The sequence below is a fragment of the Amphibalanus amphitrite genome, unplaced genomic scaffold (assembly GCF_019059575.1).
Source record: "Amphibalanus amphitrite isolate SeventyFive unplaced genomic scaffold, NRLGWU_Aamphi_draft 000019F_arrow, whole genome shotgun sequence".
Taxonomy (NCBI): domain Eukaryota; kingdom Metazoa; phylum Arthropoda; class Thecostraca; order Balanomorpha; family Balanidae; genus Amphibalanus; species Amphibalanus amphitrite.
The window spans coordinates 269,948-293,464 of NW_024881515.1; the positions used below are offsets into that span (position 1 = coordinate 269,948).

Below are 23,517 nucleotides of genomic sequence, written 5' to 3' on the forward strand. Positions count from 1 at the left end.
GGCTTGGGGGCCTATCGGATTCAATGTGGCTTCTAACTTGTTATAACAATGATACTACGAGGTAGTACAGACACATGCACTAAAATGAAATCAGTAAATTAAGTAAAAAACATTCACAGCCTATAAATACCGCGGCATATATGACGCTTTTTAGCGCCTCCTATCAAATATGGTAGCAATGAATTTTATTTCCCCCAAAAAGTGTGAAATATTTTTCCCTTTTCCCAAATTTAGTCATTACCATAAGTGATTCCTAAGTGAATTTTGTATTGATCGAATCGAAATTCAAAATTGGCATACAGCAAAAAAGTTAAAATTTGTTTTTCCTGCTTTTCGCTCTTCCAAAAAGTTCACACGAAGGTCGCAATTTCTTCCTATGGTGGTCGCAATCCTTCATATGGCAGGCCAAGCTTTTTGTTTTGATACAATTATACAATTCTGGCGAATCCAGAGTGTAGGGTACTTGTGCGCGAGTTCAAATTATTTTTGAATTTTGGTAAGTTTATTGGATGCTGAGGCCTGAGTCTATAGTGTATGGCATTTCTTTCTGAACAGTTATGAAGTTAGCGAGCTAGTAACATATTCCTTGCTCTATATTTAGTATTCAAAGCTCTTTTATCAACGGAAACAATTTGAATTGAGATTGTGTCTAATTCAAATTCGAAATTCAACATCGGACAAGAAAAAAAGATCAGCACCCAGGTCAAGGTAAGTAATGGTAAAGACTTGGTTCTTATTTTGTTTGAAGCACCAATACCTGACATACCTAAGTGTGACTTGATTTTCATGATCAACACAATGTGATGCCTTTTTTTGGCAATTCATGATCTAGTCCAGGGGTCGGCAAATGGTGGGGCATGCCCCCTTTGGGGGTAATGGCGCCCTTCGGCGGGGGGTAATGAGGGCCTCTGAGAAAGCCTCATCTTTTTTAGAATTAATGGCTCCCTTGATGGGACAAACATCGCAACTGTTGTGCCCCCGGATTCAAAGATTAGTCGAGGTCAAACGCACAAAGCATGAACTGATAAGCTGGCGCATGTCAATTTTCATGTAACTGCTCACCATTCCGTACAGTCGTTGAAAGTAACTGTCATGTACCAACCGGCGCTCGTCTATTGGCGTTTTCACAGTCACTAACGCAAGGAAGAGGAGTCGTCAATGGCACCCTGACCTGGGCATCTCGGTCTCTGAGCTGGAGCTTTGCAGAAAAATTGAGCGTGTTGCCCGTGAAGATAAGCAGCCGCTGCTACCCAATTTAAAGGTCGTTGGTCATTGGGTGACCTTCCATAGGTCAATAACAACTGCCGAGTAAATCGGGTCCTGCTGTAACTTCTTGAAGTGAGATTTTGTGGCCTACCATGATCTCAAGAAAGATCCCACAAATCAACGGTTATTCGGGTTAAGGTCATGCCATTTTCAGGACAGATAAAAATGATCGGCTCGATGGTACAGTTTTTTCGTAATCCGACCCTTTTAACGTGATCTATTCCTGAAAAATACCCGCTACCCCTATAAGTATGGGGGTTAACCCGCGCCCCGCTGGGGCTCCTGGATTTCCACGCCCTGCTGGAGTTGGAGGTTGAACACCCCCTACTAACTTGGCTCCTGGGTCACTAGCGAAACGCCGTAGTCGGCGATCGAAAGAGCGTAAGAAATGATGAAGAAAAAATATGGTCACTTTTTAGGTCAAATCAAAGGTCAGGTCACCGGAGGTCATCGAACGTAAAATTTCGCCAATTTCCAGGTCAACCTTTGACAAGTTTTCGACAAACTGGCCTATAGCTCAGGAAAGGATAGAGCTACAGCGCTGCGGAAAAAGCTGCGGATAAAGCTACTGCGCTGCGCATTCGATAGCTCTCTTTAACGTTTTTTCTGATGCTTGCCCACAGATTCAACCGAAGATTAACGGTTTAGCCTGCAGGAGACAAAAACTGCCAAAATGTACGTTGCTTGCTGATAGTTTTTCTTAAAGGAAATAGTTCACTTTCACGAAATTATTTTTTTTTTGCAACGATTTATTATTTTTTATGTTCAAAATAATCAGGAAAGAAAATAAAACCTTTTTATAACAAAAGATTTTTTTTCTATATTTTGATATAGGAAGAACTTTTCAGTTTCTGTAAGGCACAGCGATCCAGTATGAAAAGAGCATGGGTCCCGAAAATTCTTCAGAAACAGAGAAATTATCGCAGCCACCGGCATTTGGGCGATCTGCTCGATCTGATAATGTTCCCCTGAATGTCCTAATTGATCAGTACGAGAATTTCTCTAGAGTTCTCGTAGATAATTTCTCTAGTTTCTGAAGAATTTTCGGGACCCATGCTCTTTTCATACTGGATGGAAATATATGCAAGGCACACATCCTCAACGCAAGACACCTTTTTCGGGACGAGAAATAGAATATCTTTGCCTAGGGTGATCGTTGGGCTGTAAAAGCTCCTGATTTATGCTCGTCTCAGCCCAAGCTACGGAACTGCTATTCCAGTTCAAAACCCATGTTAAAAAGTGAACTATTTCCTTTAAATAACTTGTCACTCAAAACTTGCAAGAGCTCAATTTTATCAGCATCGTGATCCTCCCGTCGAGAAGCATCGAAGGTTTTGTTGCACATCAATCGATCCGTATCGTCGAGCTGAACACATCTAAGGCATTTTCATCGCTCTGGCATGCCTTTATCAAAAGTTATTAGCGAAAAGCTGTTAGATACCATTCATGACCTGAAATGACCTCAGGGACATACAGCGGGGTTACGGGTGCAATTTTCCGGTTCAGCGGTCATGTTTACTTGTAAATAAGAGTGTCACAGTGTTAGGAATGACACTGGTCCAAAAGAGGCGCCTTTCAATTTTCTACCATTTACTTTGCGTCCTCTCCCATTGATAATGGGAGAGGGCGTGAAATTGACCTGAACTTTGGTCACCGACATCAAATCTCCGAGATACAAATTTTGTACATGCTGTCGCCTTTATCAATTCCTGAAAGTTTGAAAGAGATCTGTCACTCAATGCAGCTAAAGCAGGCGTTACAGTCTTTACTGAGGTGAGGTCACTTGACGTGATCTGGTGACCTGACCTTGAGTGACTCTGGTCTGAAATATTCACAACATGTGCAGAAACGATGAAACGATGTATGATCAATTGTACCAAAATGGTGGCACTCCGTGCCAACGTTTTTGAGATATTTGCGAGAAACCGCAGGGGAGGGGGCCTGCGGTTTCTCGCAGATATGGTACCTTAAGAGTCACGGAAAAGTACCTATGGAATTTCAGTAACCGTGGTTGTATCAGCAATGGGGTCTGGTTGGTGGGGGTAATGGCCCTGCCTGGCGCCAAAAAAGGGGGCACGACCCCGGAGGACCTGCCGACCACTGATCTAGTCACTAGTGCAATAGCATAGTGCGCCCTGTCACTGCATCTTGATCTGCATGTGCTAGTGTGACGGAAATGTGCGGCATGAGACTTTAGAGCGTGAGATGCCCTCTTATTGTTTCCTGATATTTGCTAACTACAGTCATAATGCGCATTACCACCTTAATCTAGAAGTGGCTGGTGGCCTGTGGATGTGGGAGCATTTGAAGTGAGATTTAAACATTTGATTTTCTTATGTCAATATCAGCATTTTGAGATGAGATTGGCAGCATGAGATAGAGACAACTGACAGCATGAGCTGCTCCCAATAGACAAAATATTTGGATTACTCTTGATATAGATCAAATGCTATGCCATTGACATCTTATTGCAAGCTATGACATGTTATGTTCCCTTGCTTGTTGCAATAACTATTATTCTCTAATCTGAATTTATCATAGAGCCACTGAAGTTGGGTCATTGGAAAGATTGGTATAATTGATCAATTACCAATGTGTCTTATTGCCAGCAGGGATGCGGAGCCGTGGAAATTTCAGACGGCTCCGGCTCCGGCTCCGGCTCCGGAGAAAAAAATCGGCTCCGGCTCCGGCTCCGGCTCCGGGTGAAATGGTATGGCGGCTCCGGCTCCGGCTCCGGCTCCGAGTAAAATGGTCCGGCTCCGGCGGCTCCGGCTCCGGCGGCTCCGGCTCCGACTCAGTACATCCCCTACGCAATCAATTAAATACGGGTGGAAGAAAAATTGGATTGGTTATACGCGTTACTCTTTGCCATGACCGGCTCACCGCGTCCCCGCGCAAACGCACCTCGGAGAGAACTGGCAGAACAAAGGGCTAGGAAGCGATGGCATTGGAAACGCAGTCGCCGCGAATCGGATCGGAGTTCAGTGAACCATCGTAAGCTGACACCCGTCTCGGCTGCATTGGGGGGTGAGGGGTGGGGGGGGGGGATGAGACGGTGCTGGGAGTCGCAGTCCACTGCACTGGTTTGAAAACAATGGCCGTCACCTGATGACTGGTCCTCATGTTCTGGGGATGCAGTAGACGTGGGGGGGGGGGGGAAGAGCAAACAGGAAGTTGTTTGCGTACTGTGGGATACTGGGGATATTCGGATTTTTTCATTCACTTGATGGCCCATGACGTAAGTACCATATCGTTTTACTGCCTTGTACTGTCAAACCGAACTAGGTCAATTATTTTTTTCCTCTTCAAAAAAATAAAAAGGAGCCGGAGTCGCCCCCTTTTTTGGCGGCTCCGGCTCCGGCTCCGGCTCCGGGCTATATTGTTTCACGGCTCCGGCTCCGGCTCCGGCTCCGGGCAAAATATGCCGGCTCCGGCGGCTCCGGCTCCGACTCCGGCTCCGGCTCCGCATCCCTGATTGCCAGTGTATCAATTCCCAGTTTTCACAAGGAAATTTGGTAAACTATTAACCAGCATTTTTCCACAATACTGCACCCACTTTTGGCAGCTACTGAGGCCTGAGCAGGCTCCTTGCTCATTCTCTTGCTGGTTGGTTTGTCTCTTTCCAAATATACCGTCGTCCGTTTCCTTAGCTAGTCGTACTTGTCTCCGATCCGTTCCGTCTTGCCTTCCATTGGTCTCAGTCCAGCTCTCCTCCGTTGGCGTCCTTTTTTAGGGATTTGACGGCTCTCGGTACCGTCCTCGAGCTCTGCCGACCTGGCGTCGGCCTCGACCTCCTGTTTGCCAGTCCTCAGTCCTGCTGGGCCGCCGCGCCGGCGCTGACCGCGGCCCCGGTGCGCCGGCAGATCGGCTCCGCCATGTCTCAGCACGGCGCCGCGCTGCAGACGTTCAACATCGAGCTGGTCAAGACGGTGGAGGAGCTGAAGCGGCGCCAGCAGGTACTGGCTGAGGAGACGGCGCGCGAGGAGCGGCACCGCCAGCAGCTGGAGCGGCAGGCGGCCGAGCTGCAGAGCCAGCTGGACCGCTGCACGGCCAGCCTGCGCCACAAACAGCAGCTCAGCAAGGAGTACAACAGGATCATCGCCGAGGCCGAGGGCGCCTACCAGAAGATCCTGGAGAGCTCGCAGGCGCTGCTGTCGGTGGTGAAGCGCGAGACGTCGCACCTGTCCGAGGCCGAGAAGGCCGAACAAAAGAACGGCCGGGAGATGGACGGCGCCGGCGACGGCCGGGGCAAACACTGACCGCGGCGGGCCGGCGGGCCGGCCAGACGGGGTCGCACAGTCACTGCCAGCGGGACTCCGCACACTTGTGATAATATTCTTGCTATTGATATGTCTGACTGCTCCACTCACCGTCGTTTTTAAGGCGTCTCTGCGCCTGTGTTCACAGAGTGTGATGTTTATGCACATCACAGAGACCGTTTTGTACGCCGTGTTTTATTACTCAGCACAGCCACATTTGTAAATAAACTCGCCCATTTTATCGGCATCGTTTCGAAGTTTCCAGCGAATGTCACCGGTAGTCTGGAGTCTGGATCGTCCCTTTCGGCTAATCCTTTTAGGGATTAGCCGGTCTGTTGAAGGGAGGCGCCGCTGAGGGTTGCTAACAAGATGAGCGCTCTGTGGTATGGGTCGGGCGGAGCGGCAGTTTCCGGGCGGTCATCGATCAGCGGCCGGCGGCGCCGGGCTCCGGTCCCGTTACCCCTCCGCTCTAGAGTCGCCTGGAATTCCGCGGCGCCGGTGAACGGCCGAGTCAACGAACGTGGAGCGCGGCCGGCGGCGCGGCGGCCGCCAGCTTTGAGTTGCGGCCGGTGGGGTGAGCGCGCGCGCTCGGCGGATCGGGCCGACCGAGCGGACGGGCGCCAGCAGACGGCGCCGTGGATATCGCTGACCGGTGAGTGCCCGCGGGCTGTGGGGATCGGGTGGAGGCCGACGGGTCAGTGTGAGGGTGCTCCGGTGTCGCAGCTGTGTCTTTGTTCGGCCGCCCCGCGCCTCCCGCCCTGGGTGGTCGCTGAGGCGCAGTTTCCAGTGACGCCGCTCGGGCGCCGATGGCGGTGCGGCCGGGCTGCTGGGCTCCGGGCTGGGTCCGCCGGGGTAGCGGCTGTTTGGAGCTGGTGTGGGGACACATGATCCCGTGTCAGCTGCGGCGCTGTGTCGGCCGGTGACCGCGGCCGGCTGAGGTCGGTCGGTGCCGCGCCGGACGATGACCGCCGACCCTCCCACCGCGGTGGGCGCGGCTGTACCGGTCGGCCCGGCCCGGCACACCGCAATGGCCAGCGGCCGGCGGGCCGCCGTTCGGCTGGCTGTCCGTGCCGCCAGTCGTGACCGCGCCGTGACGTGTCCGTGACGTCCGTGACGAGCCGTGGGATGTCCGTGACGGTCGGTCCGGCGTGGCTGTCCCGGCGCGGCGCCGCCATCGAGTCATGGGTGGGGGTTTGTTTAGGGTTGGCTGACGAACTGGTCCGGCCGCTGAAATCTGGATCTCGGACTGCCGTCTGGTTTACAAGTGATCAGTGTGAGAGCTGGTCATGGTGGGTTCCGATTTTTATCATACACGACATGCTTTGCCGTTTGTTACTTCGTTCCGTCATATTCATGTCCTGTAAGTGGCGTTTGCATCTCGTTATTCGACCTCTTTCATCTCGCATGGCAGCCGTTTGAGAACGAACCTGCAGTGCAATGTTGTTGATGTGTGGTTCATAAGAGCAGCATTCATCCGGCACACACACATGCCGTGTCCGGACCGGCTTTCATCTGTGGCTAACTCCGATGATATCATACCTGCTGAGACGCGTGGCGTGTCTGACCACCCGAGAGCCACTGCCCCGTGCGGCGCCCGCCGCTCAGATGTCGCCGAGACGACATTTTTGCCGACTCGGTACCGGCTGCGCGCTGTGTGACCAGATTACCCGTGTTCTGAGCGGCTCCGGAGTGCCGTGCCGCATCAGATTACCTTCGGACGTCCTCCGCCGCAGCCGGGGCCTTGCGTGTGTGCACCGCGCACCGGCCGCGCGCCGTGCATGACCGCGCGCCGTGCTGCGCGGACGGCTTTCCTCGCCGGTGTTTGATTCTTGTCGCCTGAGGTTGTCCGTCAATGCATGCTGCTGTGTAGTGAGGGCACCGCGGCTCCGCGGAACTGCAGGCCTGGACGGTCAGTTCTACAGAAGCGCTCGTGTTCTGCAGAAGTGCTGCAGCGGGGCGGTACCAGTGCACACACGCTGACAGTACAGCTGGAGTTCCTACAGTGCTGCAGGAGGCGGTACCAGTGCACACACGCTGACAGGTACAGCTGGAGTTCCTACAGTGCTGCAGGGGGCGGTACCGGTGCACTCAGCGCGTGATTCGACTGACGGTATGCACGGACCCGGCCTGGAGCCGGAGTGTGTTTATTCCGCTGTGAGGTGAATCCTCTGCACGATCAGCCGACCGTGGTGACCACTGGACCGTCTCTGCCTCCCTCCGCCCCGCCCCGCCTGGTCTGTTGTGACGGGGATAACAAAGAGCATGTCCATTGGCCGTGCGGGGGCGGGTCTGCAACAGTGCAACACAGTCCGTGGCAGAGCTTCCCATGTTTAGTTTTACCGGCCAACTGAGCTTTGACTCTGCTGCGGACGGCCCCGTTTCTGTGCCGTGGAGTCCGTGTTGGCGCAGCTGGGAGAGGGGAGCCTGACGCACCATGACCCGGCGCTCATTGACTGGGTCAGATAGCAAGCTGCTAGCGTGATTGGAAAGCATTGCTGCGGTGCTGGCTCTTATTGGCCGTATATTCATTAGGAATTGGCATGGTGTTTTGGTGCTTTTCAGCAGGGTTGTGCTTGACTCATGAGTCGAGTCAGAAATTTGACTCAACTCTGACTCAAATGAGTCAGATTTGAGTCGAGTCGGATAAAAGGTTGAGCTGTTGAGTTGAGTCAGAGTTGAGTCGGACAAAAATATTAAGGTGTTGAGTTGAGTCAGAGTTGAGTCAGTAAAATAACTTTTGACATTGAGTTGAGTCAAGAACATTTAGGAACATGAGTCAGCTGACTCAACTTTTTAGAAACAATATATAGTATAAGTTTTTCATTCTCCCCCCGCTTAACAACTTACGCCTGGCCCTGCTGCCGGATTTTTTCACCCCCCCCCCCCGCTCAACAACTTTTTATCTGAGTCAATTTTGAGTCAACACACTTGACTCAACAAAAAAAATTGAGTCAAGTTTGAGTCAACTCATATTTTCATTGAGCCGCTTGAGTCATGAGTCGAGTCAAGGGAAAAAATCAGCTCCTTGTTTGAGTCAGAGTTGAGTCAGGGCATTCTGAAGTTGAATGATGAGTCGAGTCGGCAAATTTTTTTGAGTCGAGCACAACCCTGCTTTTCAGACGGCACATCTTGCGTGACTGATCCGACTCGAGTCGCCGGCGAACATCGAACCAGACTGGTTTTTGATTCACCTTTTTTGGATCGATTCAATCATTGATTCATTTGATTTTTGTTTGATTCAATCACCGTTTGATTCCTTCAAAAAATTTGGTGAATCGATTCCTTTTGATTCAGAGAATAAAAAAACAATAAAAGGAATGATTCACGTTTGATTCAGCCATTTTTTTAATGATTCTTTTTTGATTCAATTAAAAAATAAAATATACAAAATATCAGGGATAGTATTGTATTTGTTGTGTTCTTTTTGTTGTCATGTAATGGCAGTAGTGTTAATATTTATTGATAATGAACTATGTTCGTTCACTTCAATTTTTTTAAAGTTCATGAATCATTAATTTTTTTGATTCAATCAACCCTGATTCCCAATGCGTTTGATTCAATCATGGCTTGTGAATCAAACAATCCTGACGGTGAATCAAACCTTTTTGATTCAACAAATTTTGTTTGATTCAATCCAATCGATTCAATCACAGATGAATCAAACACCAGTCTGCATCGAACTGAACGTCTACGCTGCAGCGGCGCATTCCCCAACCATCGCAGAACTTTGAGTTTGCTCTGGTTCCCAGTAAGGTCAAACTATTTCCTCAGTCTCAGACTATTTTGGACGCCCCCAATTAATGAGGGCGTTGTGCCTTGCTGCCACATGTGCTCGGTCCTATCCGTTGGGCGGGGCCGTCCTTGTCTGGCGACCTTCGAGTACCGGTCCTCGACCGATGTCCCAAGCGACGGATATCCGACGGGCGCCCTGTGAAGATGTGGGGAGCCCGCCTCACGCAGATGATAGCCGCTCCTCGACCAGCGTAGGTGTCGATTTCAAATAGCTCTGATGTGTTGGAGAGCTGTGAGGAACCTGCGTGGGGCTGATCAAGTTTTCCCCGCTGATATCAGTGGGACGTTCTCCTGTGTGGGCGAAACGATCAGTTTTTCATCTCGTGTGTGTGCTCATGTGCTGATAGCGCAAATATAACGCGCTCGCAGCCGTGCCGATAAAACTCGCGTCCGTCTGTGTGTCGGCGCCGCGGTCTCGAGCGCCGTCCATCATATTCCCATTAGTCGGGTTTGAAGTAGATCTGAATCGGCGCGTATTCGCGTATGTCGGTACAGAGCGCTGTGCTACCGGCTGCTAGCTGCTGGACCTTATGCACCTGACGCTGTGGCCACGGCCATAGCCACACTCCATGACCCCCGCGGGCCGGCGAACGGGTTTGTGGCTTTCTCGGTACTGTCCGCGCAGCGGAGCGCGTTCGAGCGGCGTGTCCGGCCGGCGGAACCGCCGCCAAACTCGGCGTGCGCGCGGCCGCGGGGACCTGCGCCGCTCATGGTCTCTGTCCGAGTCCGTCCGTCTATCCATCTGCCGGCTCCAGGCCCGGCGGCTGGAGCGGCGCACTGACCTGTTTCACATTCGCTTTCCAAATATCTCCGGCGCCGGCGTGCGCGGCGCGTGTGCCAGTTTTGAGCGGCTGGCCGGCCGCCGACCCGACCCGCCTGCAGGACAATGGTCCGTATTCCATGGCTGGCTGCGTGTCCCTCAGGTGAACAGGGTGGCACTGGCGGCCGGGCGAAATGCTGACCGCGCTGCTGGGCCGAGCCATAGCGATGACTTTCTCATAGTTAGTTGTGGAACATCTTGATTATGATAAGGAATGATACCCCGCCAGTAAATTGATGACATCTATTTTACTTATGGTTACAGTAAGTGCCTGTAATGCTAATGTTTCGCGGGTGGCCGGGGTGTTGCCCTCATGTCGTGCCTGTTTCCCCGGTCGTCCGCTGCGGGCGGGTAGCGCTGGCGTCGCCGTCCATGAATGAGTGGTTTGCGGCGCTGCTCTTGTTCCGGTGAGCGACGGTCGTGTATTCGGCCGTCACCGTGAGTCGGAGAGGCGACCGGGGACACGCCGCGACAAAAACAGCCCTCGGCGACCGCTGTGGTCCTGCGGCTGTCAGCAGCGGTAGCCTTTTTACCGGCGAGTGTTGATAACTGAGCCTTTTTCATGGTCTCCGACGGCCTGGACACTAATTCGGCCTTGCCGGGCGGGTCGAGTGATGTGTCGAGGTGACATCACCGGCCCGGACGCTGAATGGCCGCTCTCTCGACACAACTGACGGGATAAAGGCACTGTACAGACGCCCGGTCCTCGCTCTGAGCTGACTGACCGAACCGGATGGCGAGCATTAATCAAACGGAAAAGAAACGCGCCGGCGGTCATCATACCCCATCTGCGGCCGATTGGCGACCCAGTTTGTCAACATTCCAAGCCGGCCGCGTCACGCCCGGGTATGAAACTCGTGCGGCTCGCTCACGGAGCTGCTCCTGATCCGCGCTAAGCCTGTTGTGTTCCGTTTGAACGGATCGGCGCTTCTGAGACATCCGATGAGCCTGCCGAGCTGCTGCAGGTGTAGTAGTCGGCCCCACTCCGCCTGCCTCTGTTTCTGTCAGTGTCACTGACCAGGCCGTGGCGGCGGGTGGGCGGGAGGTCGTGTGAGGCGGCAGTGAGGGCGGCGAAAGCGGTCCAGGGGGCGTGGTCCGCCCTGTCTGTGTCTGTGCGTGGGTGTCGGTCACTGTCGCGTTGCCGATTGTCATGGGACCGGTGTCGCGGTGACTGACCTAGCATACCCTCCCAGTTGCTGGCTGAACACAAGCGCGGTCCTGATCTCCAGCAGTCGCGCCATGGAAAGGGAACGCAAATGTGAGGATACGCTATTAATGTTACGTTAACGTACGGATATGTTAGATGTCCTGGACATCGGAAAAGCCATTGAACTACGCCGGACGAAAAAGCCTCTGGATATGAACATTGAGCACTAACGCCAAGACTGCGGAAGCTGCAGGAGCCATAGCGCGCCTGACAAGGCCTCGGCTGCTTTACTCTGAACCGGTCTGAGATCCCAGCCTCTGCATGCATTATGCATGCGGTGCCGGCCGCCGGACTGGTCCCTCGACAGGACTGAGCCAGCGGCTCGGCTCGGCTCGGCCGGGCCGAGCCCCGAATCTGGACCGGCCGGAATGCCTGTGGTCGCCGAAACTTCCCGCGACATTACTGATGGCGTCTGGGCCCGTCCTTACAGGGGTGTAGATGTTCCTCGGTGCTCGCAGCTGGTGAGCAGCGCTCGTGGAGAGGTTTCCGCCACTCGGTGATAGGGTTCGTGCAGGTGTTGACTGGATGTCTGAATACCGCCGACCCCACTGCACCTGTCGCTCTGTCGGCGGCTTGTCTGAATCCGAAGCGCCTGTTCGGACCAGTCGAGCTGACGCTCTGCCCAGAATGACTTCGCCACGGCTGGCGGCTTCCTCACCATGTCGGCACGCCAGCAATTATCGGACCGTTGTCTCCATTCGGTCATGTGTGTCGAGCTACGTTTGCGACACAGACGGCGAGTCCAACCCTGAAGAACTCTCCTGCTACTGCTGCCGACTCCGCTGCCTCTGCATCCGCTGTCTCTGCCTCCGCAGCCATTCCAGGTGTCAAATCATCACTTCCTGTCTGTCGGCGGTGAGCGGCACCATGACTTCCCTGTTTGCCCAGCGGCTCGGTTATTAGCCGGACGGCGGCACCGGCAGCTGCGACTGTGTGCGCCGCCGCGCTCATTCCGGCGCGCCGCGCCACTATCGCCGCTCATCAAGCGGCGAATTGAGCGCCGCTGTTTGCCGTCCCATTGGCGGCGCGGCGAGATGGCCTCCGTGGCCGGTCCGGTCACTGCGCCGAGGCTGCGGCCGAAGATAGCTGACCGGTCGCCATATGGCGGCGGACGGAGCCGACTGACGTCCTGACCCGTCCTCCGCGAGCCGGCGAGCTGCCGCCGCGGATTGAGGGCAGGGCAGAGCGAGGGACTAGTGAGCTCGGTTTCGAACAGCTGCGGGCACTGGCCGAGCGCTACCGTCAGCGGTCCTCTAGCAGTCTTGCCACCCCTGCCGCCAGCGTCAGGAGATGCAGGTGGCTCAATCCGAATCCCCGGGCCGACCGTCCGCAGTCCGCACCTGCTGGAGGCCGCCTCCTCAGCCGCCCGGCCTGTGACGTCACGCCGCGTGACCCCGGTCAGCTGAACGTCGCGTGACGTCACCGGTGGGCCTCCCGGCGCGGCGGTTCGGCGGCCACAGGTCGATTCGCGAAGCCCTACCGCGGCGGCGAGACAGCGGCGGCGGCGGCGGCGGGATACGCTGGTGTGTGTTAGATGCAGTCGCCAGGTGTTACTGACCGTCAGCAGCGTTGAAGTCTCTGTTGGCTGTGATGGAAACACAAAGTTGTTAAAGGGACTATCCCACCTTCTAAAATGTTGTTAAAACCAATTAAATTGTGCCCGACTTTATAGATTGGATGACCAGGAACACGGTTCTGGCATTTATTTTTCATTAAACATCTTAGGCTTCCCATATTCCAAACACAAACTTTCAAATATGTGACGTCACAGCCCAAAATTACCTCCTTCCCCAGGCCACATAACTGTCATAAAGCTGATTCTTTTTACTCTGTAGGCACCACAACAAAGTTCAGACCAAGTTTTAAGCGATTTTTCAACGAACAAACCCATTTAAATCAGAATGACTAAACGAGGTGACGTCACACTAACGGTCGCTCCATGTTGAAGATAGGGCCTTGTACAAGGCCCATTTTCAAATGAAGGGAACGAATTTCTTCAACACCAAGAGGCCGCGGGGGTTGCAACCTAGATAGATAGTGGTTTCTGAACCTCGCCGCAAACTTGGCTATCTCAACTCAAACCCCATGTTAAAGGTTGGATAGTCCCTTTAACGATGTAAGTGTTTTCTTTACGTTTCAGATACGCGTTAATATTATAGCTCTTCGGAGTGATCTGGGTTAGCACTCTTCATGAATATTGGTAACCATAGAAATAAGAATATATTTCATCTTGAATGGATATTGGCTGCATATGATTTAGCCGACCGGTCGCGGTGAAATAGTGAATGAATTGAAGTGGTAAGGGCTTCGCTTATGCATGCAGTTTTCACGCCTACTGCATAGTGTTTGTCGTTGTTCGTTGCCCAATATCCCGACGCCGTCACAGATTAATGTATTCTCTTTCCCGCTCTCAACCCTTATTTGATGTAGCAATTTATTTAAATAGAGCGAGACACTTTGGTCATCGTCTCGGCTGGCTGTCAGCTCTTAGGAGGTGCGACTTTAATTATGGAAGTGGTCAAGAAAATCTGAGTCGTCTTGACGTGCTCATGATCGAGACGTAGATCTCTTTACAGATTCGTAGTATCTGTGCCGACTGAGCCGAGCTTAATGGCTTTGTGGTAAGAACAAAGAGAAATAAAGCTGCCCTAGCTATTTGGTGCCTACCTAGATAGGAATCATTTGCCAGACCAAGGGCGAACGTTGACCTGAGTGCTGGGGACTCTGGGACGGATGGGCTTAGCCCCTTCGGAACGTCTGTGTAGACAAATAACCGCAGGTTTTTTGAAGTAGACATAATTGTGTAGCTGTGTTGGAATCGTTCGTACCCCGTAGCTTATAAGACAACCAAGTTTTACCTAGTTGTGCAAGATGATCTCACATTTTTAACTGCATTCTATGTGAGCTTACCCAATACCCATGCGCCTGGCGACCGCAGTAGGGTGCCATGCGGCGGTGGTCTCATCAGCTGGTTTCCGGCATTCGCGCACATTCGCGCTCCGCTGGCGGCGGTAACAGCTCTGTATTAGTTGCGGCAGACTCCGGAGGGTACCGCGGCGGCTGGTGGTTCCGGCGCCGTGACGGCTGGTTCGTGGTGGCTAGTGGTTACCTAGACGGCTGGCTGCCCACTCTGCCAGTTCCATGGGCTCCATGGCCAGCGGCAGCCCCTGACCGTCCGTCGCCGCCGCCTCTCCGTCTGGTACCGCTCATCTGCCGTCTGTTTCCGCTGGTCTGCCGTCGCTGCCGTTCCGTCTGGCCCCGCTGGCCTGCCGAGCTGCCGCTCCGCCCGGCTCACCTGCCGAGCCGCCGCTGACTTATTGCCGTGTTAGCGTGCTCCATGCGCCTCACACTCTGGCGATAAATCAATCAGCGAGCCGGTAAGGCGACTGGGCCCGGTCGCAGCCCGTCACTGCCGACTCGGAGCGGGTCCAGATGCTCGGTCCGGACTGAGAGCCGACGGAATCCTGCTGTTACAGAGCTTTATGCCCGTTTGTTTCATACGATCGGCTGATGAGATATGAGTGCTAGTTGGATTACACCAAACACCTTCTTTTGGTCCCATTATGCCCTGTCGCCTGGCCTCGTTTCATCATGAGGCTCAGCGATGTAGGAAATGGACTTATCCAAGCTGACGCCACCACTTCTCTTCTCTCATAGTTATCTCGTGATCGCTAATGGCAAGCCCGCGTCAGCAGACCACACATTGCACAATAGGGTGTGTCATCGAGGGGGTGATTCTCGCAGAATCAAACGCCGTAAGGTTTTTCCTTGGCACATTGATCAATAATGAATTTTCATCCATATCCGAGTCCACCAAAATTAAAATTCGTGCGGCGCCAGCCGTTCAAAGTTTTGGCGCCCGGCGTTGCAGTCTCCAATGCTGAGCGTCACCCAGCACTGCGAGTAACACCAAGTATTGTAGGAGGTAATAATGCAAAATAACTACTGCTGAAAATGATGCTTTTGAGCGCTTGTAAGGCTGATTGTTGCAAAAAAGCATGTCCTTAGAGTGTCCAATTATTCTTTTTATTGTGCTCAATGAATTAAATCGAGCATGGCTTCTGAAACTAAAGAAGAAGCTGCCCGATTTTGAGAAGCGGGCGGGGTGGAGGCGGAGACGGCAAGTGACTCAGATTCGTCTTCTGAAAACACCGACTCCGTGGCATCCTCTGGGCGGTGCTTCTTCTTCTTCTTCTTCTTCTTCAGCATGTCATCTCGTGTGACCTGGCCCGTCTCCACCAGGAAGTCCCGGATGAGTCCAGCCTCGGTGGAAAGGATCTCCCTCAGCGTCGGCAAAGGGCCCCACGGCCGGGTCCGTGGCCCCTGGTAGGCGGGGTAGTCGACCAACAGGTGTTTGGCCGAGTCCGGTTCGTCGCAACGGACTTTCTCGTCAGACTCGGCCGGACCAAGTCGGAATCGGGTGTCTCCGGTGAGTGGGGAGCAGCTCACGCGGAGCTGTGCCACTGTGATCGACGCTCGGCGGTCCAGTTCTCTCTCCGTGGCCCAGAGCGCCACATCGTCCGCATTCGCAGATGTGTACCTCCAGTTCCCGAGCCGCAGTTATAGCCGGTCATACGAGCCTGCAGGGTTAGCGTCCGATGGCTGCGCTGGTCCTTCAGGAAGACAGCCTCCTCCTGAGTGACTGTGGGCGATGAGACTTTTGCACCTGCTCTGAGAGTTGCATTTGCATTTGGCGATATCCAGGAGTTGTTGAATTATGCAGTGGCGGCGCTTTGCTGGTTCCCTGTGTCGTGCTATAATTGTCGTATGGGCATTTCCTAATTAGCTACGTTTTTTTTCGCCTCGTGAATTATGATCCGGATAGCATAGGGCCCTGCCGAAAGTGACACGGCCGCGTACAAAACATTTCGTGATAGGACAGCCGGCACTTTTGTCCCAACAGCGACTGCTGACTAAAGCAGAGGCCTTCAGTTATGTCAGGTGGCTGAGTGCTCAAAGAAGAAATCCAACAAATAGTGCATTTAGGGCGGTGGCGAAAAAAAGGACAAGGCAACTCTGAACTAATGAAGGAATCCCTGTTCGCGATCTATGTAAAACACACGACGAAAGTGATCAAAAGGGACTGCTATAAGCCCTACAGACAGCCCTACAGACTTCTGAACAAAACACCAGAGACACAGGAAGGAACAAAGCGCCGCCACTGCATAATTCAACAACTCCTGGATATCGCCAAATGCAAGTGTAACTCTCAGAGCAGGTGCACAAATCTCATCGCCCACTGAGTCACTCAGCAGGAGGCTGTCTTCCTGAAGGACCAACGCAGCCATCGGACGCTAACCCTGCAGGCTCGTATGACCGGCTATAACTGCGGCTCGGGAACTGGAGGTACACATCTGCGAATGCGGACGATGTGGCGCTCTGGGCCACGGAGAGAGAACTGGGCCGCCGAGCGTCGATCACAGTGGCACAGCTCCGCGTGAGCTGCTCCCCACTCACCGGAGACACCCGATTCCGACTTGGTCCGGCCGAGTCTGACGAGAAAGTCCGTTGCGACGAACCGGACTCGGCCAAACACCTGTTGGTCGACTACCCCGCCTACCAGGGGCCACGGACCCGCCCGTGGGGCCCTTTGCCGACGCTGAGGGAGATCCTTTCCACCGAGGCTAGACTCATCCGGGACATCCTGGTGGAGACGGGCCGGGTCACACGAGATGACATGCTGAAGAAGAAGAAGAAGAAGAAGCACCGCCCAAAGGATGCCACGGAGTCGGTGTTTTCAGAAGACGAATCTGAGTCACTTCCCGTCTCCGCCTCCAGTTCCACCCCGCCCGCTTCTCAAAATCGGGCAGTTTTTTCATTAGTTTCAGTAGCAATGCTCGATTTAATTCATTGAGCACAATAAAAACAGTAATTGGACACTCTAATGACATGCTTTTTGCAACAATCAGCCTTAGAAGCGCTCAAAAGCATCATTTTCAGCGGTAGCTATTTTGCATTATTACCTGCTGCAATACTTGGTGTTACTCGCAGTGCTGGGTGACGCTCAGCATTGGAGACTGCAACGCCGGGCGCCAAAACTTTGAACGGCTGGCGCCGCACGAATTTTAATTTTTTGCAAAAACGGTTGCTATGCCGTGTGTTTGCAGGTCTCAGTGCCAAGGAATTTCTTTACGGCATTTGGTTCTGTTACTGATGACACACCCTATTGCACAAGAAGAGTCGACCTGTCCATAAGGTGACTGCGCCCATCATTCTTCCTAACATTTCTCAAAGCAAACGTCTATCGACCGAAAACGATCGCGAAATGGCGGTGCGCTGAGCTACTGGAATATGCGATAAGATAAGTTCATTTTTTTACCCTGCACGGCTTACGATGCTATCTCTGAAGTGAAACGTTCCAGTCCCGTGTTTCAGAGACGCGGTTTTCTGGTACCCTCGCTGCAAGGATGACTGGCAAGTTATCAGCAACATCTTCGCGGGAAGAACACGCCCAATTTGTACTGCGTTACTTGCAAAAGAGACATGGCTGACACCCATCATTGATATCCAGATGATGTCTGGTGACATTTCAAACCAACCGTCGTTTTTTGCGGTCAGTTCAAGAGAGGCTGGTCTACGCAATGGACGGCGTGATGGCTCTGTGGTGCACATACTGTTCACTAACTGTGGGTCGTTACTCGTTTCAGTAGGATTTTGCCCAAGGACGATCGTTCAGCCTAGCCAGGCACGCGACTCTCGGGTTTCGCTTCCACAAATAAGCCGTGTTTCGCTAAATAAACATGTGCAAGGATTCCAGAAACGGTCCGTCGACACGTGTATACTTGCGACTGCTCTCCGCCACCACTGCCGCCGCTGCCGTCCTCAGTGCAGTGGCGGAGTGTCCAGGGGCGGCGGCGGCGGAGGCGGCTGGGTCGTGTCACTCTCCCGCCCCTGTCGCCGGCCGGGGTGCGCCGATACACAGCGACCGAGTATGGCGGCGACAGACGCTCAGAGGCGCTGGTGGCCTGCTATGGGACGGCGGTGTCCAGCCGACTGGCCTGCTATTCGCCTCGTGCACTGTCCGCAATTTAGGGGTGGCGCTAGTGAGGAAATAGGATACCGAACTTGGCGCAGATGCGTCGAACGTTAGGATTGATGCGTGGATTGCGTGGATTTGTGTGGGTCGTTGAGGTGTTTGGAGGACTTTGGATGGTGTTTGTTGATTCAAGAATATCGGGAATATTGTAATAGCGGCCTAAGAAGAAGAAAGCATGCCTTTTCATCTTGGACTAGACGTCATTTTAGATTTCTTGGAGGCAGAGTTTCAGGGGTACAAGGAAGGTCGCGTGCGCTGTCTGAAGGAGGGAGAGTCGATCCTGAACAGTAAGCACTTACTTTGTTGTGGTGTTGACTCATCAAACAAAACCGACAAAACCGAAGATGTTGTGATTTGCTCTTTGTGCCTGCAAACATCGAATCTGAAGGCACCTCCTCATGAGATACGAGTCACTCTGAGCAGGAGCGGATGCATCAAGGGTGCATTGTGCTCATGCAAGGCTGGCCTGGCTGGTGCCTGCAAGCATGTTGCAGCTACATTAGTCTACATCAACAGGTAATTTTTATTGTTACTTACTGCTCTACTTACTGTTATACTCTGACCTGGCTGGGCTGGCATAGCACCAGTCTGATTCACCAGTCCAAACTAAAAAAAAACATCTGGTTTTAAGGAACTTAATAGAGTGGGAAACCCATAGATGGCCTTGAACCCGCTACTGGTTTACATTTTGGAACAGCTTTCCAGAAATGGAAAGTTTAAAAAATAACCACAATTTCCCTGACTGATATGCCTGTGCAATTACTGACAGAGTTCTACTTTGTTGCAGGCATGATATCAATGACCTGGAGGAGCTTTCAACCACTGACCTAAAGAAAAAATGGAAAACAGGTGGGAAGCATCCATATGAGGGCAAAAGAATTGCAGACTTCTGCCATGTGAATGTAGTACCAGTTCCCTCCAGACAGAGCAGTGCTGGATCTGCTCTGGAAGAACTGGTACGAGCTGCTCCTGGTTCAGCGCTGGCCCTGTTCGAACGCGGTCATGGTAGTGAGCCAGAGCAAAGTGTGTGTGATGCTCTGGATGGAAAGCGCCAAGATGTCACACTTCTTGTATCGAGCGGTGCAATCTCCTGTGGTGAGCCAGACCTGGAGGAAGAGGTCAGGAAGTTTTATGATGAGCGTGTCACAGTGACCACTGAGAAGGCTGTTAACATTGCCCTAGCTCCTCAGGGTTCAGAGATGTGGCGTCGCGAAAGAGAAGTGAGGATCACTGGTTCTGTCTGCCATAGCCTCATGACTTATTCAAAAAGGGGTGGGGACTGGGAACAAAAATTGAGGAGTCTGGAAAAGGCCCAATGCTGGGCGGGGAACAGTGCAACTGCGCATGGCATCAAAGCAGAGAAGCATGCCCTGGAATTGTATGAGGGTGTTTGTCAGGGAAAGCTTGTGACGTGTGGGCTCCTTGTACAGCCAGGCTGTCCATGGCTTGGATGCTCACCAGATGGCGTTGTGATGCATGACGGTCAGGCGGTGCGACTGGTGGAAGTGAAAAGCCCTGTGTGTGGCAAAACTATGTCGGCAGCAGACATCATCAGTGAGAGAAAGGTGCGCTGGCTAGACGTTGATGGTGAAAATGCTACCCTGAAGAAAAACCACCAGTACTATGGCCAGGTGCAGTTAGGCATGGCTATCCTGAAGGTGAACTCTTGCGACTTGGTGCTGGCAGGCATGGGTGACATCGCCATAATCCAGGTCGAGCGTGATGATGGATACCTGGGTAGCCTGGTTGGTACCTTGTATTCAGTTTACTTCGACATCCTCCTTCCACATCTTGCTCGCCAGTGAGGAGTAGGGCACCTACCAGGCTACTTGGTTGTGCAGTGCAGCAGTTTATGACTGAATACTTGTCAATACATGTGTATGACTTGTGACATTCGTCTTGTCACCAAGTGTATGACTGAATACTTGTCAATACATGTGTATGACTTGTGACATTTGTCTTGTTACCAACCAACTGAATAGTGATTTTTGCCACTGATCATTGTGACATTTTCTCATACAGCCCACAGAAGAAAAAGTCCAAAGTGCCTCATGATTGCAAATGTATTCATAGCACAGCATGTCAGAGTTGCCAGCAGTAGTATTTCTCATGTGAATGAAACACCACTGAGTGCCATAAACAACAAGGTACTCACTGACACATCATGTGATCATGACCAGCATCAAGGCGACACTAGAACTTGTCATCTGCCAAGATTGGCGGTGACAAGTTGGTGAGTCCACAAATGACTGTGAAGATATGGTTAACATATGGCATCATGCTCCAGGGCAGCTTGTTTTTTAAGACACTATACTGCTTCACCCTTTGAATGACTCTCTCTACGTGGACTCTGGCACAGGCTATCTTTTTGGTTAGCTTCGCGTCAGCGGCTGACAGCTGTTTGCTACTCTTCAAAAAAGGAGGACGGACAAGTTCAATGGCATTGAATAAACATTCATCATCAATCATAAAGCCCTTGTCAACCATGACAGCATCTACATAAGGTTCTAATTTCCCCAGAAGGTCACTGCCATTGAATATTTTTTTGTCAGATGCCTTCCCTCCATATGCATCACTCACAAAAGTGATTGTACCAGCAGAGGAGCAACCAATCATGACTTTGACACTCTCACCACCATGATAGTGAGAGTAGGATGATATGCGACAATCAAGGCAGTTGGGCCTCTCCACAGATACCTCAGTACAGTCAAGGACCACCCGCACTTTGCGAAATTGATGGAAGCACTTTGGCATGTTCCTGGCAACCTGGTCTTTTGTGGGCCATGACAACACATCTTTCATGATACCAGCTAGCACAGGGAGTACTGTGGCAAAGAGTCTACTGCATGTGCTCCTATCAGTGCCAAGGAGCACACCCAGAGCAGTGAATGTAAGACCTCTTTTAAGTCTCATCATTGTCACAATGATTCCCCTTTCCACATCTCGCACAGATGGTAGCTCTACCTGCACCAGTTTCTCTAATGAAGAAAGGATATCAAACGATGGAATGCCAGTCATAACACTCAACTTTTGATCTGAATCAAGAAGTGAAAAAAGGTTCAAGCGACCAGACACCATCTCAGTCAATGACACTTGCACTCCGATGTCCTGTTTTAACACATCATGTAACTCATCCATGATATTGACACTTTGTTCCTCATCATCTTCAGCATGAGGAAGCTGTTCAAAACCTTGTTCTCTCTTCTGTATCCTCTCTGCCCTCCTTGCTGCACTTTCCGATGTTGTCGGCCCGTCACATGATCTCACAGGAAGATTGAGAGATGGAACTGCATCTTCTTTGAGGTACCTTTTCATGCGGGAACTCACTGAAAAAGACAGGGAATATTATCACTACTGAGAAAAAATATTTGTTTACACCTTGGTATCTTATAGGTACCTTGTCTCTTGGTCTCACAAGTCACAACGCTGTTAAATGTTATGCAAAAAACATTGAACGAAAAGTTCCTTTAACCCTCGTCGCTTGCTAAGATAGTAACATTTTCACGACTTCTCCAACTCCACAGTGAAAAAAATTGCTTTCTTTCAAAACCACAGTGATTCATGACCAATTCCTAACCTTTCAACAATGCACAAAAATACAAACAAGATCGAGGTACCAACATCCCTGCTCCCTGTCAGATAATCCTAGAAACCTTGGCGAAAACTCCAAGGAAAGTTACATGTATTAAGTGAAAACTAAAATACACACCTGTGGGCTTGAAGTCCTCTTCCTTGAAATGTTGAGAGCATACCTTCATGCTCGGTGTCAACTTCTTCCCAGTTCTGATAGCTATTTCCCATCGCTTCCTGAGCTTTGGTTCCTTCGGCACCATGTGCAAGCTGACCTTCCAACGTCGAGTTCTGGCGCTGCACTGCGGCACTGCACATATCACATTGCTCTTATATCGTGTCATTGCAAATATCAGGAGATTGTGAACTTATCTAACAACACCAGTAAAAAAAATTTCAGTCGAGAACTTGAGAGCGAACCCAAAGGACAGCCAACAGCTCCAACCCCAAACTGGTTCTGTAAGCTTTTTACCGTTGCTTTTACAATTTGTCGCAGCTGCGCCAAGTTCGGTATCCTATTTCCTCGCCAAGTAGTTTCCAATGCACGAGGCGAATGGGATGGCGATGTCCAGCCGGCTGGCCTGCTATGAGACGGTGATGTCCAGCCGGCCGGCCTGCTATGGGACGGCGGTGTCCGGCCGGCCTGCTATGGGACGGCGGTGTCCGGTCGGCCTGCTATGGGACGGCGGTGTCCAGCCGGCTGACCTGCTATGGGACGGCGGTGTCCGGTCGGCCTGCTATGGGACGGCGGTGTCCAGCCGGCTGGCCTGCTGTGGGACGGCGGTGACCCTGGCCTGCCGGCGCCAGGTTTGGAGAGACAGGAGCGTCAGGAAGGTCACTCTCACTGGGCCCCTGCTGCCGTCCGGTCAGAGAGCGGCGCAGGACGCCCTTCGCTCTGTCGTTAGGTGGCGGTCACTGCCGACCCGTCACATTCATGGAACTGTGAACACAGACGCGGGTATGTGACCCGCTGCTGCCAGTCGGAGACATGTGTCTGTGCCGTGTATGACAGGGTCAGCGGGTCGCGACTCGTGTCTGTGACACAGCCGGTCGCGCTCTGAGACGCCCGGCGTTTGTTTGTGCTCATGCCCAGGCGTGGCCATAATTAACGTCGCTGTCCTCCTGAATAAACGGCCGGGAGATTGATGATCAATTGATCACGGCGTGGTATTTCATCGTACCTTTTGATTGTTAGCGCTGCATTGCCCAAGATAAACACTCCACCCGCCGGACCGAGCAGACCTTCTGAGTCAGTTGGATCATTAATCAGCAATCAGTTTCTACAGTTTGATCTGTCATTCGCCAGGACTGTCCTGTCATTGGTGTTTGTACCGTGACGTTCGTTGTACGAGCCCAGTGCTCTCGACAACTGAATGACGAGAATCCACGGCCTTACGGAGTGGCAACGGATTGATGTGTATAACAGTACCGAATATTTGGTGGCTACCGCGTCACATGCGTCCAATCCAGCCAACTCTGTCTGGTCCAGCCCGATCCGGTCCAACCCGGTCCAGTTAGTTTGGACCGGGCATTCGTGCGTGGACCGGCCGCGGAACGTGCGGTATTT

General features: G+C 52.3%; 3 protein-coding genes across 9 annotated transcripts in view; all 3 read left to right on the plus strand.

The window, feature by feature from the left end:
* Positions 1 to 442: 442 nt before the first annotated feature.
* Positions 443 to 5,766, plus strand: LOC122389207 (Sjoegren syndrome nuclear autoantigen 1 homolog). Its single transcript, XM_043380991.1, has 2 exons — positions 443 to 496; positions 5,130 to 5,766. Exon 2 carries the CDS (start codon positions 5,142 to 5,144, stop codon positions 5,523 to 5,525), a length of 384 nt encoding a protein of 127 aa, XP_043236926.1. The 5' UTR covers positions 443 to 496; positions 5,130 to 5,141; the 3' UTR covers positions 5,526 to 5,766.
* A 261-nt stretch (positions 5,767 to 6,027) lies between these two features.
* The window catches only part of LOC122389129 (spectrin beta chain, non-erythrocytic 2-like), a 106,969-nt gene continuing 89,479 nt past the window's right edge, over positions 6,028 to 23,517 (plus strand). For all 7 annotated transcript variants that reach the window (XM_043380846.1, XM_043380878.1, XM_043380869.1 and 4 more), the window contains exon 1: positions 6,028 to 6,177. The gene's annotated coding sequence lies outside the window, so the exon portion shown is untranslated. The remainder of the gene's footprint in view (positions 6,178 to 23,517) is intronic.
* Positions 18,352 to 20,330, plus strand: LOC122389169. The gene is made up of 2 exons (XM_043380926.1): positions 18,352 to 18,896; positions 19,168 to 20,330. Exons 1-2 carry the CDS (start codon positions 18,556 to 18,558, stop codon positions 20,183 to 20,185), a joined length of 1,359 nt encoding a protein of 452 aa, XP_043236861.1. The 5' UTR covers positions 18,352 to 18,555; the 3' UTR covers positions 20,186 to 20,330.

Coding starts and splice junctions, on each gene's coding strand:
- LOC122389207 (XM_043380991.1), top strand. CDS start 5,142: ATGTCTCAGCACGGCGCCGCGCTGCAGACGTTCAACATCGAGCTGGTC.
- LOC122389169 (XM_043380926.1), top strand. CDS start 18,556: ATGCCTTTTCATCTTGGACTAGACGTCATTTTAGATTTCTTGGAGGCA. Junction 18,897..19,167: donor ACATTAGTCTACATCAACAG/GTAATTTTTATT, acceptor ACTTTGTTGCAG/GCATGATATCAATGACCTGG.